The following is a 13,835-nucleotide window of genomic DNA, read 5'->3' as shown; positions in this document are numbered from 1 at the left end:
TGCATGTGGTTGGGTAACTAGCCGGTCCGAGTTGAGCGCTTGAATTTAAGACTCGATAGTGTCATTGGGAACATCATCATCTGGTTGGATGGATGGATATGCCCGCTGCGGTGTTTAGTTTGAACGTTGTATTTTATGAAAAGGTAGCTGGCTTTTGCTGGCTCCCTAGGCAGCTGAATCACTTAATTATGATTGACGAGAGGTTTTTGTTGGTGAAATGAATTGATTGTGTTGTACCTACGTACCTGCTCCGTATATATAACTGAATTTAGCATCGTACTATCTCCCAATTTATTCCTCCTTAAATGGAATGCAACACGCCTTTCCCTCTATGCACAAAACAGCCACCTTCACTTCAGGGTTGGGCGGACAATTCGTTTGTCCTTGCCTATTCTTCTGAAGCGTATCCCTAATTTCCGAAATGTGTCGCTCTATTCCTTTGCTAACCACTCCATCCGCTGGTGGTAGCAGTTCCAAATCCGCGTTAAAATTTTGCCGCAGTGAGATTCGACGGCAATCCCAAGAATGCAGTGTGAGTGTCAAAGTTTTAATATTTGTACGACGCAAGAACCAAAGGTCCCATTTAAGTACTACATTGAGGTAATTGCGAGGTCCGTCGATTGCCGGGTGCTGGATTTTACAGAGAATCTGATCCATGACGCCGTTACAAAAGGTAGTAGGGGCGAAGGTCGAGAGACAACCAGGTACATCGACCCCTCCCATGGTGTTAGGAAGGTAGACAACGTCGTTTATGGGGTTGATTCGTGAGCCAATATCATAACCTTTGTTTACGGTATATTTTGAATCATTCCCGAGTGAAAGCCAGTAAGTTTCGCAGGCTAGCCTATAAGACTCGCTGCAAACTGTCAGGAGCGGTAAGGCTGAAAGTTTGACTAAGATGTCCCCCGATAGGAAATGTAGTGGGGCTGCTTGACGAGTTCTCGGCCTAGACATTGCGTATCTCCATATCTTAACGCGAAGCTCCTGGGGTAGTTCGGGGAATCCAGTAAATTCCCTAAGATCTGTAGATGTGCCAAGCTTTGTCGAAGAATGGATGATCGCGGGTGGATCTTGCGAGCTAGTTTGTTTTAGCAATAGTTCGGAGGGGGATGAATTGGTCGAAGTCAGCGTAGCGCTGGACATGTGGTTAGGATTGGTCGCTCCGGGACTGGGTTGGCATGTAGATGATGAGCCCGAAACCGAAGCCTTAGCGAGTGCATGTCTAGCCTTCTCAGCTGTTGCGCCGGCTGGTGCAAGTGGTAGTGTGGATATCATGTTTGCCAGGGGTGACATTTCTTCTCGTTTTACCTTAAGTAGAGGTCTACGAGCTTTAACTATTCGGTATAGGCTTTGACGATTAAGTTCTTAGCCTCAAGTATAGCTATGAGGGCAGTATAAGCACTAGTAGTATAAGTAGTGCCAGGTGCTTAAGGGGTACCGGAGGCTTAGAGTCTAGCACTAAATTCGAGTGGGTATCTGAGGGGTTTGGTGTAAATAGATTTCACGGGTTGAAGAGTTGAAGAGGGCCAAACAGAGTTTAAGAGGGCCGGGGAGGTTTACTGTAATCCGAAAATAAGAGCTTGGAGAATAGGAGGGAATAGATAAAGAGAAGGAAACGATTGGATAATACTAAATGGGTGGACAATAGAGAATGGCTAAACGATGGGAAAATAACCGAACAAGGGGAAAAGCACTGAACAATGGGAAAAGAACTGAACAAGGGGAGAAGCATTGAACAATGGGGATCACCAAGTCGGGAATCGGTGGAACAATAGGAGCCTGGAAGCAAGTTATTGTAGTGGTCAACTAATCAGAGCTCACTCCTTAAGCATTATCAATTGCCAAACCTATCTGAAGACCCGCCGGTTTCGATTCTTCACTAGCTAGCTGGCACAACCACGCTACTGGAGAAGAGCGAGCATATGTATATAAACAAGAAAAATGCAGGTGCCGACAACCTAGCTCTTTAGGTAGCCCTCCATAGGTGCCGATCTTGTTCGAATAGTAAGAGACCAAGTCGGTGGTTTTGGTGCCCCTTTTAGCGAGCTTCCGTGGCAGGCGAAGCAGGACTGGCTACTCTGTTATAACGAAGAATCTTTAATTTACATGCACATTTAGATCCTCAACGGAGGGAATACACTGGCAATAATCTCCTACCATCTAGAATGACGCTTGTCATTCCCCCATTAGATGGAATTGTGTTAAATCTCGTTGGAGACACGCTCTAGTACCTACGCAAGGAAAGTGGATTTACCGCAACAGTATGGCTTGGGGCTTCAGGACATTCAGATGGAACTCCAAAATATGGACATGGACTGCCGCAAGAAAATAAAAAGGTCAGTAGCACGCACTCGCAGCAATACACATGTGGGGCAGAATCATAGGACCGATCAAGAACATGGCAACCTGCAATCGAAGCACTCTTTTAGTGTCTAATATTATACGCCAAGCAATGCTACTCCCCAACTCCAAATCATGAGAACTAAATCAAGCCGCTACCTGTGCCTGGGGTCCTTGACCCTGGGGCGCAGCATCCGCTTGTACCTGTATGATCTGATATTCCCATTAGCGCTGAGCAACCCATCAAGATAGTGATGAAATTACCTGTGCCCTTAAGGCGTCAGTCTTATCCTCCGCCTCCTTAATCTGCTTCTCGACTCTCTGGCTATCGAGGAGTTAGAACCAATCCATAAACCCTTTGGGTAGGGGACATACATCTCGTTGTCAATGTATTCCAATCTCCCGTCCACGGCCAAGACCGCTTCCGTCCTGTCCTGCTTCAATAGCACCGGGCCAACCAGTTTGTATATATTCGCATCGTCTTTCAGTCCTGAGAATTCCTGCGTTTCTTAGCAATTCATACGCTGGTTTCGGTTCTGGTGCACCGAACCTTCTGCACCGCCTTATTTTCATGCTGCTGTGACTCGAGCTTTTGCCGTGATGATACATAGGATTGTAATTCTGTGGGGCAATGTTAGAGTTTTCTGGCAAATGGGGCCAAGGAAGCCATCACTGACCTTGTTGTACTGCATCATACTGGGTGGAAAGAGCCTGGAGGCGTTGTTGTGTGTCTGCCATGATGGAGGTAAAATATCGACCAGAGCAGCGAGGTAGTATCTCTAATGGTGCGGAGATTAGGGCTTAGATGGAGAATGTACTATCCGAAGGAGTTTAATATCAATGCAATGCCACAAAGTGAGGAATTGTATGCTTCGTTGCGACGAGAAATATAATAATACCCAGGGCCAGGTTTAGGTGTCGTGGGCTAGTTTGGCGGTTCCCTGTCGCGGGGCAAGGCTGTTGCAGGCAACGCCAAGCGACAGAAGCTGGTCGTCATTGACAACCTCCCTACTCTCAAAAACAACAGAGACAACGAACACCTCCGGGGTCCCTCTTGTCAGTCGCAAGCTTTCTTGTCCTTGGGTGTTGACGTGCGACTGCCAAACTTGAACCCTTTCTGCCAAAAGGATCTCCTACAAACAACAGCAGGCTCCACCCAGTTTTCCCCTAAGCTTCCCCGCCTCCTGCTCTGCAACCTAGCGCGATAGATATTGCTTCTGAAACTATTGGCTTGAATAAACTCTACCAAAGCCTTTCCAGCGCGGCCTTTAAACTCTAGCTTCAAGGCTTTGGGTGATTTTCACAATCCGGTTTACCTTCCCCACCTTCGAAGCCGTCCCCCACCGCAAGCATGTCGAATACCGATTTCCTAGGCCGCGCAATAGAGGTGGTCAAGAAAGCTATCGAGGCAGACACGGCAGCTGAATACGAGAAAGCATACCAACTATACTACCAATCACTAGAGCTATTCATGCTAGCACTAAAATGGGAGAAGAACACCAAGTCTAAGGAGATGATAAGGGCTAAGGCGGGGGAGTACATGGAGCGGGCCGAAAAGCTGAAGACGCATCTGACAGACACGGATAAGGGGAAGAAGAAACCGGGCATGGTGGGAGCGAATGGGAGTAGTACAGGCGGTGGAGGGAAGGGCGAGAAAGGGGAGGAAACCGAGGATGCAGATAGCAAGAAGCTGAGAAACGCTCTTGCTGGCGCCATTCTACAGGATAAGCCGAATATCAGGTGGGAAGATGTTGCGGGTCTTGAGGGCGCGAAGGAGGCGCTGAAGGAGGCCGTTGTCCTGCCTATAAAATTCCCACATCTTTTCACAGGCAAGCGACAGCCTTGGAAGGGGATTTTGCTCTATGGACCACCGGGGACGGGAAAGAGTTATCTGGCGAAAGCGGTGGCTACGGAGGCAAATAGCACGTTCTTCAGCGTGAGCAGTTCGGATCTGGTCAGCAAATGGATGGGAGAGTCTGAAAGGTTAGTTCCGCCCCTAGAAACATCACCTAGCATTTACTGATAAGTTTACAGATTAGTAAAACAACTGTTTGCCATGGCACGCGAAAACAAGCCATCGATTATCTTCATCGACGAAATCGACGCCCTCTGTGGTCCTCGAGGCGAAGGAGAATCTGAAGCTTCTCGACGTATCAAGACAGAGATGCTGGTGCAGATGGATGGTGTAGGCCGAGACAGCAAAGGTGTTCTAGTCCTCGGCGCTACGAATATCCCATGGCAGTTAGATGCTGCTATTCGTCGCCGTTTCCAACGGCGTGTGCACATTTCGCTACCTGATACAGCAGCCCGGACAACCATGTTCGAGATTGCTGTTGGCACTACGCCGTGCGATCTTAAAAAGACAGATTTTAAGAAACTTGGGGAGTTGAGTGAAGGTTACTCGGGGAGTGATATTAGTATTGCCGTCCAAGATGCACTTATGCAACCGGTGCGGTTGATCCAAACCGCTACGCACTACAAGAAGGTAAGCTAAATTGACTTGATATTCTATTTTAGAGGAAGTGAACTGATTGATATTTAGGTCGACGATAACGGTATTGAGAAAGTGACGCCTTGTTCGCCGGGGGATGAGGGTGCCATGGAGATGAACTGGACAGAGGTGGATTCTGACAAGCTCCTCGAACCACCCTTGCAACTGAAGGATTTCGTCAAAGCCGTCAAGGGCGCCAGACCAACCGTATCTCAAGAAGATATCAAGCGAAGCGAAGAGTGGACGAAGGAGTTTGGTAGTGAAGGCTCATGACGTGTCCCATCTCAGAAGAGATGGCTGAAAATGTGATGTATTGACGAAGTTTGATGATTAGTTGAGAAGAGCTTTCCGAAGTACGGCTAGCATGGCGAAGTACGGCGTTCTTGTGGTGTATGAGTCCTTACGGGGGGAATACGAGATGGGAGAAGGGGAGAATCATACATGTAGCCAGCGTGATATAGAGCATATGAGCCGGACAAAAAATCAAGTCGGACGTACATGAATAACATTGCACAAGTACCTCGGTATCTATCTACCAGTAATACGTTACTCACAACAACAACAGTAAATAGAGCCTTTTTCCCAAACTTCCAACCACTAACGCCGGTTTTCTTCATCCGTAAACAAATCAGCCAATACCACGCCAGAGGCCCACCGAGATGTACACAATGAAGATCAGATCATGCCTAGCTTGCCACACTCATCCTATGCAAAACTAATTCTTGGACTTCTTCTTCTTCTTCTTCTCGCCCGCATCTACTTCGACGTCGTCGTTAGCCTCGCTGTGTCTCCGCTTCTTGTCCTTCTTATCCTTCTTGCCCTCCTTATCCTTCTTCTCTTTCTTATCCTTGGACTTCTTTTCTTGCTTGGGGACGGAGCTGGGTGCAATGTCTTCCATGTCGGCATCGGCAGATGGGTCTGCAACGTTGATATCTGCTAGCACTGAGTCCATGGCTGCTTTCTGTGGGGTACGTCAGTAGTCATTCAAAACCATGATAGAGAAGAGGGTCGTACCATAGCATCCTCGTTCTTCGTTGGGGCGGTTCCGCTTGCGTAGAAATCTAATCTCTCTTCGACTTGTTTTCTTAACGCCTCACCGAACTTGGTGGATGGCTCCTCTGAGAAATTGTCGATCCTGCTAGCAATACTGCACTTGTTGGCCAAGAATCTTGAGATTCGGCCCTTGTTCTTTGCGCCTGCACGGCCGATAAAGCTTGAGTGATAGATTAATCCGTACTTGGGTGTGTTGCCCTTGGTCTTCAAGGCTCTGAACAGGGCCTTTTCGGCACCAAGAATCTGGACAGTCGAGGCGGGGTACTTTGAAAGATTGGTAAGGGAACCAGCGTGGGAGATCAGCCGTGCTGCAACAACCTCGCCGATTAGGGTGGCCAGATTAGGTGCAACAATAGCCATCTTGTCGACAAGGTACTGGAATAGCGACCGTCTGTACTCGGCCAGCTTAACCACACGGTTCGCAAATGCCGAAACGTTCTCCATGTCACTCTCTGAGATCTCCTGCCCCATGCTCACGCGTGCTGCATCAATGATGGCTTGAGCGATATCTCCATCGTCGTTCACAATGGCAGCAAGGTCATGTAGAGATTCGTCGGTTAAAGTCTGCTTGTCACCAATGTGTAGTGCGAGTTTGGCGTAGGTGTGGTTGTCTGAAACGATTCTAATGAGCTCAGGGAAGTGCCAGCCGTACCATTCGCGAACACGCATGGAGAAGGTATTGACAGCCTTGTCGAGGTGATCCAGGGTTGCGATGGCCTGGATGATATGGTTATCATTCTTCTGGACCGAGAACTTGACCTTGGCGCGGGAGTATGCGTGACCTAGACCGAGTTGTGCTCGCTCGACATCGCCCTCTTGAAGACCCTTTAGGAGCTTGCCCGCATGGTACCGCAAGCCACGAAGTAAGTCTGCAACGACTTCGGAGGTCTCGCCCGTCTCGCAATCGACACCAGGGAACGAAGCCTTGATGCTTCCGGCCAAATTCTTATCGGACACTCCCAGCACGACCTTCTTCTTCTTGGAAGGCTTTGGCAAGTTCAATTCGAGGTTCGAGCGGAGGTAGTCGGACAGGACGCCTTCGGATACCAGGTTGATGTTCTCAAGAGCTTCGGCCGCTCCTCTAATCGAATGTTTAGTTCTGTTCTCGTTTTTGATCTACAATCACTGCGCATACCTATATGGCGCAAAGCTGACAAGCTTGACCATCTTCCCGAACTTTGCTAAATCCTGAGCCGCATCTTGAACCTCCTTCAATCGGTTCCCAACCACATCGGCTTGGTGCACGACCTGGAAGATCGCATACCCCACCGAGCTCTCGTGGAGCAGATAATCAATGGCGGACATTTCGACGAGCTCTCGAGAGCCTTCGTATCTCAGAGGCTTAGGCGGGTAGTCTCTGCCCACAAATAATATTTGGGGTTGGTTCGTGCTGCGTTGCGAGTTTATTCTTTGGGACCTTGGGAAATTTCAATTGGAGGTGAAGCTCTTTTTTGGGAAATTTTCTTGCCGAGTGCGATTGGAACGCTTAGAGCAGAACCCGGCGCCATGCCAGTCACGTGGCATGGTCTGGTTTATATGTGGAGGCCCGACTCCGTAAAAGCGGCACGCTAAGGGAATGGAGGACTCTGTATTAACGAATTACCTCGTACATTCTCGAGACGTGGATTTCTAGATGTCTTGCTGCTTCTAAGAAATATGTGAAATAGACCGAAACACTCTCGAGGATAGTTTAAACTCTTGGAGACATTGTTACAAGATGATTAGTACCTGCGCGTAGTGCCGCTTTTTATATCAAGGCCAAAGCGAGCGATTCCCCCTCCAGTGATGCATTTCCAACAGCAGCACCTCAGCCTGACATCGGGTGGTCAATCGTTCAGAGATGATATATATGCGCAATGCCTTGTCTTTTCCTAGAATTACTGCCCCTCGAAATACGGCTAGAGATTTACAGACACGCCTTACAATCTAAGACTGGCTTCGTAGTTCTGCGGCGCTCTCTCGATACTACCAGAAAACGCTTTATCATCTTTCCGTTCCACCCGCAACAAAACCTCTCTTTCCAGCATCTAAAAATCAGGCTCTCGCTCTTGCGGTTAAACAGACAAATCCACCATGAAAGCAAAGACCTCCTCTGGCAGCTTAACGCGCTGTTTCTCCAGGCGACTGACTTTCTGACGGATGTCATGGTGCAGGAATCCCTGAGGGATCAGCTGAGTCGCAATATCCGGCACGTGGAAATCGACTTCGGCTCCTTCTTCCTCACAGGTGTTGGGAATACCGGGAGAGCTTTGAGGGCTTTCGCCGACTGGTCGAGACGTGGCCGCTTGCAGAAATTTAGGGTCATCGTTCCCGAGAAGATTGGGAAGGTGTTTCCCCATATCAGTCCGGGCTCAAGCACCCACAATAGCAATCTGCCATATAATTCTAGGCTTAGCATGCCTCGCTATTTTGTCAAGGTGTTGGAATATGCTAGGGTGTTGGAAGAGGCTCATGATGGTCTTGATGATGATGTAGCTGGATTCGCCGCCCATGTGGACAAGAGCATAATTATTCAGACGGGATTGACCCACGCCACTTCACTGGACAAGAGGATGTGGCTAGTACAGAACGTGTACTGTAAAAACAGCTTCACGAGTGACTTGCATGCTGGGTTTGGAGGGGAGCTGTGGATGGATGGGGAGTTGTGCTATAGGGACGGCGTTCGGATGATGGACATCCCAATAACGTCACAACTGACAGCTACCAGAGAGTAGGTGGAGTGGTACAATATCCATTGAATACGTATGCGACAAAAGAACCCCTTGGTTGCGCGAGAGAGAATTACTTTCACCTGTTGCTCAAACACTTCTAGCAAAATCAGATAAGAAAAACTTCCCAGACTTCTTAGAATACAGTGTAAGGAAATATGACTTCAGTGCTAGTCTTCTGCGTCTCCAACTCGACCCTTTGTCACCGTTATTCGTTTTAGACGATCTACGCCTTGGACTTAGCCAGGCCAACCGTTCCCTTGCCATGGTCGTAGACGGAATACCACTTTCGGAGGAATGCGTCACCGAGGATGGCCAGAGGGCCGACCGGCTCGGGGAAGTCCTGTATAATATTAGTTGACCTAGCTTTCGATGATCAGAGATAAGGATTAACTCACCATTCCCATAAAGCTGGAGATGCAGGAGCCTTGGATTTCAAGGATATAGTCGAATGCGGTAATGCTGAAATCGTAGCCGCTGAGGGTGAACGCAATATCTGGCAAGCTCGCACGCTTGTCGCATTCAATAGAATACTGTCCGTTGTAGCCCTTCTTGGCACCAATTTCCTTGTTCAAGAGTTCAGCAAGAGTCGATGGGAGAGCGATGAGGGAAGTTCCGGTATCAAGAATGACACCAGTGTTATCAAGCTCGGCAGTAGAATCGCCGAAAGTGATGGCATCAAGGTCGACCTCCCAGTACGCCTTGCGTCTCAATGGAATCTCAGTTATCTTGCCAGTGTAGTGGTCCTTGTTGACGCCACCGAAGGTGACCTCGGATTCCTCTCCCTCGTTAGTATCGCCGAGGAAGAAAGCGAAAACAGGCTCATCCAACAGCTTCTGGTCAAGCATGTTGTAGAATGGTGGGGGGATCTTGTTGACGGAAATGGTATCAAATCCAAGACCCAAGATCCCATCAAAGCGACCAAATGCAAATGCAAGGCCGGGCTCCTCGGTGGCCTCGGCGAATATTTGGTTCTTGATCTCGAGGTCTCCGATTGACATGACGTCTTGAGAGACGAACCCGCTCAGGCTACCAGAGCCATATCGGATCTCGAATGAGGAGCCGTTCTTCTGATATGTCGACGAAGCTGACGAATCGTACTTGGTGTGAAGATAACAGGCGATTGAACCGCACTCGACGGATGGAACCCACAAGTTGGAGCTTCCGGTATCAAGGACGACCTTGAATGTCTGTGGTGGGGTACCGATGGTGATCTCGGAGAAGTCTAGGATCGTGGTTAGACCAAATTGCGATATATAGAGATAAGATATACAAGCACTTACATTGGGCGTTCAAGAAGTTGCTGATGGGGACCGGGTGTACGCCGTTCTCCTTGACGGAGGTGTCCTTGAACATCTCCTCGGCGTGCGACTCAGGCCGGATGCCCATATACTTCTGGCCGAGCTGCCTCACATGCGTATCGATGTTGGCACCGGCCAGCTGCTCGGAAAGAGAGATCTTCTTCAAGGGCATCTTGTGGACGCCCGCGCTCACCGAGCCAAGCAGCGAAGCTGCTGCAATGAGTGCGCCCTTCATGATTGCGATCGATGCGACACGATGCGATGCGATGGGAACGAGCGAGCGGACGAACAACCTAGTACTGTCGAAGTAATAGATATGGATGAATGAGGGTTAAGATGGTTGGGCAACCCAAGATTGATGATGTTGTGGGTGATGGGTTGGGGTTGTTGACAGGAAGGGAGAGGAGGGAGGGAGCTCGGAAGCGGGAGCGGAGACGCAGGCGGTGATGTGTGTTGCTGATGACGACGGGGTTGCCATCGGATAGGCGCAAAGTGACAGGAGGGAGAGGGGAGAGACGTCGCGCCGCTGCTGCCTCCCGCCGAGCTTCTGACCTCCGCCCAGTCCGCCTGTGTACGTACACAAACACTTGGTACGCAAAGCATCACATTATGCTACCGGTACTTGTATTTGTCGAGCTGCTTTACCTAATAATTCGACACTCACCTCTAGAAAGGTGAGGTTAATAATTAGAGTCTTATTACCCTTCATCTGTCTCTAGCTAGACCTAGCTATTAAAGTATGGGGTTGGACTGTCTCCGCCTAGGCCCACAGGTAGGTAGATCGGCTCTAGGGCCCTGATCCAGGTACAAGATCACAACCAGTCATGACCGATACGAGTGCGGCCCAGAGTTAATTAAAAGTATAAAATCACAGCATAGAACATGAGGCAGCAGCGACATTTATTGAGAAATCATCGTCGCTTTCATTGTTTTATAGTGTACAGTGCTTCTACAGTTATGTACAGGTAGTAAATTAGGTATATATCATGTCGGCAATAAGCCATGCTACTGGGCACTGCGACCAGCATTCCGCCACCGCTCAAGATACTGTTCTGCCTCGAAGTCCTCGGGCCAGCCGTCCCAGTTCTCGACGGTCTCCGCCAATCTCTGGGCGTCGCACTCGTAGCCAGTTCCGCCCAAGAAGACCTTCATGGCAACGAGGACCTGTCTGATGTGCCTGGCTCCGTTTCGAGCCAGCTGTGCCGAAGAGTTCAATTCCTCATGGTGGTGCACCATCCACTCAAGAACCATAATCATCTCATACCAGTCTTCGGTGACCCCTAGAACCCGTACATAAGCGTGGAGATGAACTCCCCCGAGTGAGTGAAAGAGTCGTGGAATTTGGTAAGGCCCTGGCTCGCTTGTAGATATCTTCGTGAACTCGGCTTTGAGCAGCAGTACGTCGTCCAATACCGCCTCGCCATGCTCCATAGCAGATTTCGAGGCCAGCACAGCCTTGCAGAACCCGTCACAGATGATCTGGAAACCCCTGGGATCTAGTTCGAGCCCACATTTGTGAAAATCTCTGAGGGCTGCGGCGAGGACTTGCCACGCTAGGACATCATTCTGAGCGTCGTCAGTCTCGTCCCGAGCGATAATTGCGTTTCGTCGGGCAAGAGCGTGGAACAGCGCATACCAGGCTGGCCTGGACGTTGTATGGCGCTGCTTCAAAAGATCAGCAGCGTGTGACAGAGCCTGAAAAGATCCGGATCTCGGCTTCTCTTTGATTGCCATAGCTCTGTCGAATGACTGTGCTTCCCCATCAGACCCATCTCGATCAGCTCTCAACTGGGGAGCGAAACGACACAACAGAGATATCCACGCTGAGAATACGGGGGTCGGCACTTTCCTCAAAGCACCACTTGATTTCGAGGCACTGGAATTGCCAGACAGAGAAGCCACTGTTGCCCCATCGATTAGTTTACTGTCACGGAGGTAACGCAGTCCTTGCTGGACCGAGCTGGCATGCCCTAGAAGTTGAATCAAGCATTGTCCCGATGGTCGAATTCCTGAATCGATCATCTGATCGTATAGATCATCGAGAGCCGGTGGTTGGTGATGTAACTTATAGGAAGTGCTAAAGTTATCGTCCGCAACGGGAAGAACTTCTTTTCCATCGCCTGGTGCAGCTTCATATGAGACTGTGCGTCCAATTCTGGCGCCCTCGAACGCGAGTTTCGTGAACATCGCCGAGTACATTGCCATTGTTGGCCGCCCACCTAGGTCGTGATATTCAGAAAATGCACTCCATGCCTCCCGCACATCACGGGTGGCCTCAATTCTTGCAGCCCATTGCTTGGAGTCCAATTTGCTCGTATCCAAAGGACCATTTCGCCGGCCAGATCTCATCTTGACCAATTTTCGGGTGTGTATTGTTGGAGTTCCATCAAATTCCTGGCCCCCGAAGATTCTTAGAGCTTCGTCTTGGGAAGGCGTCCCAACATATCCCGAACCTCGCTTCCTTGCTATGGCCATTGCCACTCTGCTCATGTCTTCTTCCGGTGATCTTTGGGCATCCATACCATCCTGAGCCACCCTCCACGGAGGCCAGCTTCGAGAGCGCAGGGTTGAAACTTTCGACTCTTTCTCAGATTTTCCCAAAGCAGCCATAACATGGATAACAGCTCGATAGCTGTCCTCATCGGGCAAAAGTGAAGGCTCGAATTCATCACCTAGCGCTAAAACCACCTTCTGAGCACTCCAATTATGGGCCATCGACTTCAGAGGATCTATAGAGGCTGGTAATGTCAACAGATGCATAACGGCGTTGTAAACTCTGCAAAATCGTCGATGAAGGCGAGCATCTAACACCTTGGAACCGCAATCATTACGGGCTAAAACCGAATACATATACGGCCCTACCATGTGAGAAATACATGGCATAGCAGTGGGCCAGATCCTTCGCGTGTGATATAGGAGATGGCTAATGATGGTCATAAACGTTGCGTCGTCAAGCTCTGGAGATTGACGAAATCTAGAGGAACCCGGCTTCATTTCCGGATCAGAGACTGAAGCCTCCAGAACGTTATCTTGTGCCCTCGTTATAATATGCTCCCACACATAAACTATGATTCTCTTCAGAGTCATAACCTTCAAAATATCTCGCTGCAGGATTTGCAGGACAACAAAAGTAGGCGTTGCCGAGGGTATTGAAATAAGGCGCTCCAGCATCTCATCTGGTCCTTTCCCAGATAGAATCCAGGCCCATTCTGCCACATTATCCTCGCCAAAACCCCGCTCTCGAAGGGCTTTCGATGCGATATCAGTTGAATCTTCAAGAAAGGGAGTTGTTGCTGCCTAGATAGAGTCAGTATAAATTATCGAGTTACTGGACGAGAAGACGGACTTTTGGGATCATGCATAGGTGAAGTTGGCGGAGGAGAATAGCATGTAGCGACGAATGGTTAAGCGTGCTCCAGATACTTTCAAAATATATCTGCTTTTCTGATGGATCTTCCAAGTTTAGCCAGTGGGAAAGCGCGGTTGAGGGAGAGATGCGCTGTGTTTTTCGAATCCTTCTCTCTTGCCTTAGGTTGGGGCGAGTTATATTCCGTGACCGCAAATCGATTGTGGGAAGACTGGGAGTCTTGGATATCTGCAGCGGATGTTCAGATATTCTCGATACCACCCCTCGCGCATGTATTTGTTCCTTTTCTCCATTATATCCAACTAAACGCTCGCAACTTTGGACACCCGCCTGTCCGCTATGTAGACATCGGAGGGGAGGAAGGGTAGGTCGGATTGTAAACTGAAATGGTACTCTGTTAGGGATTGGAGGAATTCAAAGGCAGGATAGAAGAAATTGACTTGGCTTACAATATTTATACAAGTAAATCTTCGAGACTTGGTGGGGCCCTGTAGGAAGGGACTACCCAATGTCGAGAAAAGGAGGCGCGATTGCATTCGTTCATATTGTCCAAAAGCGCTAATTGAGGTCAAGTC

General features: G+C 49.3%; 6 protein-coding genes across 6 annotated transcripts; 1 reads left to right on the top strand and 5 right to left on the bottom strand.

Annotated features, from left to right (window-relative positions):
* Positions 1-291: 291 nt before the first annotated feature.
* Positions 292-1,293, bottom strand: BP5553_09277 (uncharacterized protein; the record flags this gene model as incomplete). Its single annotated transcript, XM_032017900.1, has 1 exon — positions 292-1,293. The coding sequence occupies one exon, from the start codon at positions 1,291-1,293 to the stop codon at positions 292-294; it is 1,002 nt and encodes a 333-aa protein (XP_031865807.1).
* Positions 1,294-2,487: 1,194 nt separating this feature from the next.
* Positions 2,488-3,078, bottom strand: BP5553_09276 (Prefoldin; the record flags this gene model as incomplete). The annotated part of the gene is made up of 5 exons (XM_032017899.1): positions 2,488-2,553; positions 2,605-2,665; positions 2,716-2,840; positions 2,891-2,961; positions 3,018-3,078. 5 exons carry the CDS (start codon positions 3,076-3,078, stop codon positions 2,488-2,490), a joined length of 384 nt encoding a protein of 127 aa, XP_031865806.1.
* Positions 3,079-3,691: 613 nt separating this feature from the next.
* Positions 3,692-5,104, top strand: BP5553_09275 (p-loop containing nucleoside triphosphate hydrolase; the record flags this gene model as incomplete). The annotated part of the gene is made up of 3 exons (XM_032017898.1): positions 3,692-4,323; positions 4,375-4,825; positions 4,883-5,104. 3 exons carry the CDS (start codon positions 3,692-3,694, stop codon positions 5,102-5,104), a joined length of 1,305 nt encoding a protein of 434 aa, XP_031865805.1.
* Positions 5,105-5,546: 442 nt separating this feature from the next.
* Positions 5,547-7,189, bottom strand: BP5553_09274 (putative SIK1-involved in pre-rRNA processing; the record flags this gene model as incomplete). Its single annotated transcript, XM_032017897.1, has 3 exons — positions 5,547-5,792; positions 5,846-6,965; positions 7,020-7,189. The coding sequence occupies 3 exons, from the start codon at positions 7,187-7,189 to the stop codon at positions 5,547-5,549; spliced, it is 1,536 nt and encodes a 511-aa protein (XP_031865804.1).
* A 1,629-nt stretch (positions 7,190-8,818) lies between these two features.
* Positions 8,819-10,128, bottom strand: BP5553_09273 (putative Vacuolar protease A; the record flags this gene model as incomplete). Its single annotated transcript, XM_032017896.1, has 3 exons — positions 8,819-8,935; positions 8,991-9,817; positions 9,876-10,128. 3 exons carry the CDS (start codon positions 10,126-10,128, stop codon positions 8,819-8,821), a joined length of 1,197 nt encoding a protein of 398 aa, XP_031865803.1.
* A 770-nt stretch (positions 10,129-10,898) lies between these two features.
* BP5553_09272 (uncharacterized protein) lies at positions 10,899-13,251 on the bottom strand (the record flags this gene model as incomplete). The annotated part of the gene is made up of 2 exons (XM_032017895.1): positions 10,899-13,190; positions 13,240-13,251. The coding sequence occupies 2 exons, from the start codon at positions 13,249-13,251 to the stop codon at positions 10,899-10,901; spliced, it is 2,304 nt and encodes a 767-aa protein (XP_031865802.1).
* Between the last annotated feature and the right edge of the window lie 584 nt (positions 13,252-13,835).

This window comes from Venustampulla echinocandica, assembly GCF_003357145.1.
Source record: "Venustampulla echinocandica strain BP 5553 chromosome Unknown scaffold_10, whole genome shotgun sequence".
NCBI lineage: Eukaryota > Fungi > Ascomycota > Leotiomycetes > Helotiales > Pleuroascaceae > Venustampulla > Venustampulla echinocandica.
The sequence above is the reverse complement of the archived record's forward strand: the minus strand, read 5'-3'. Positions and strand labels throughout refer to the sequence as shown.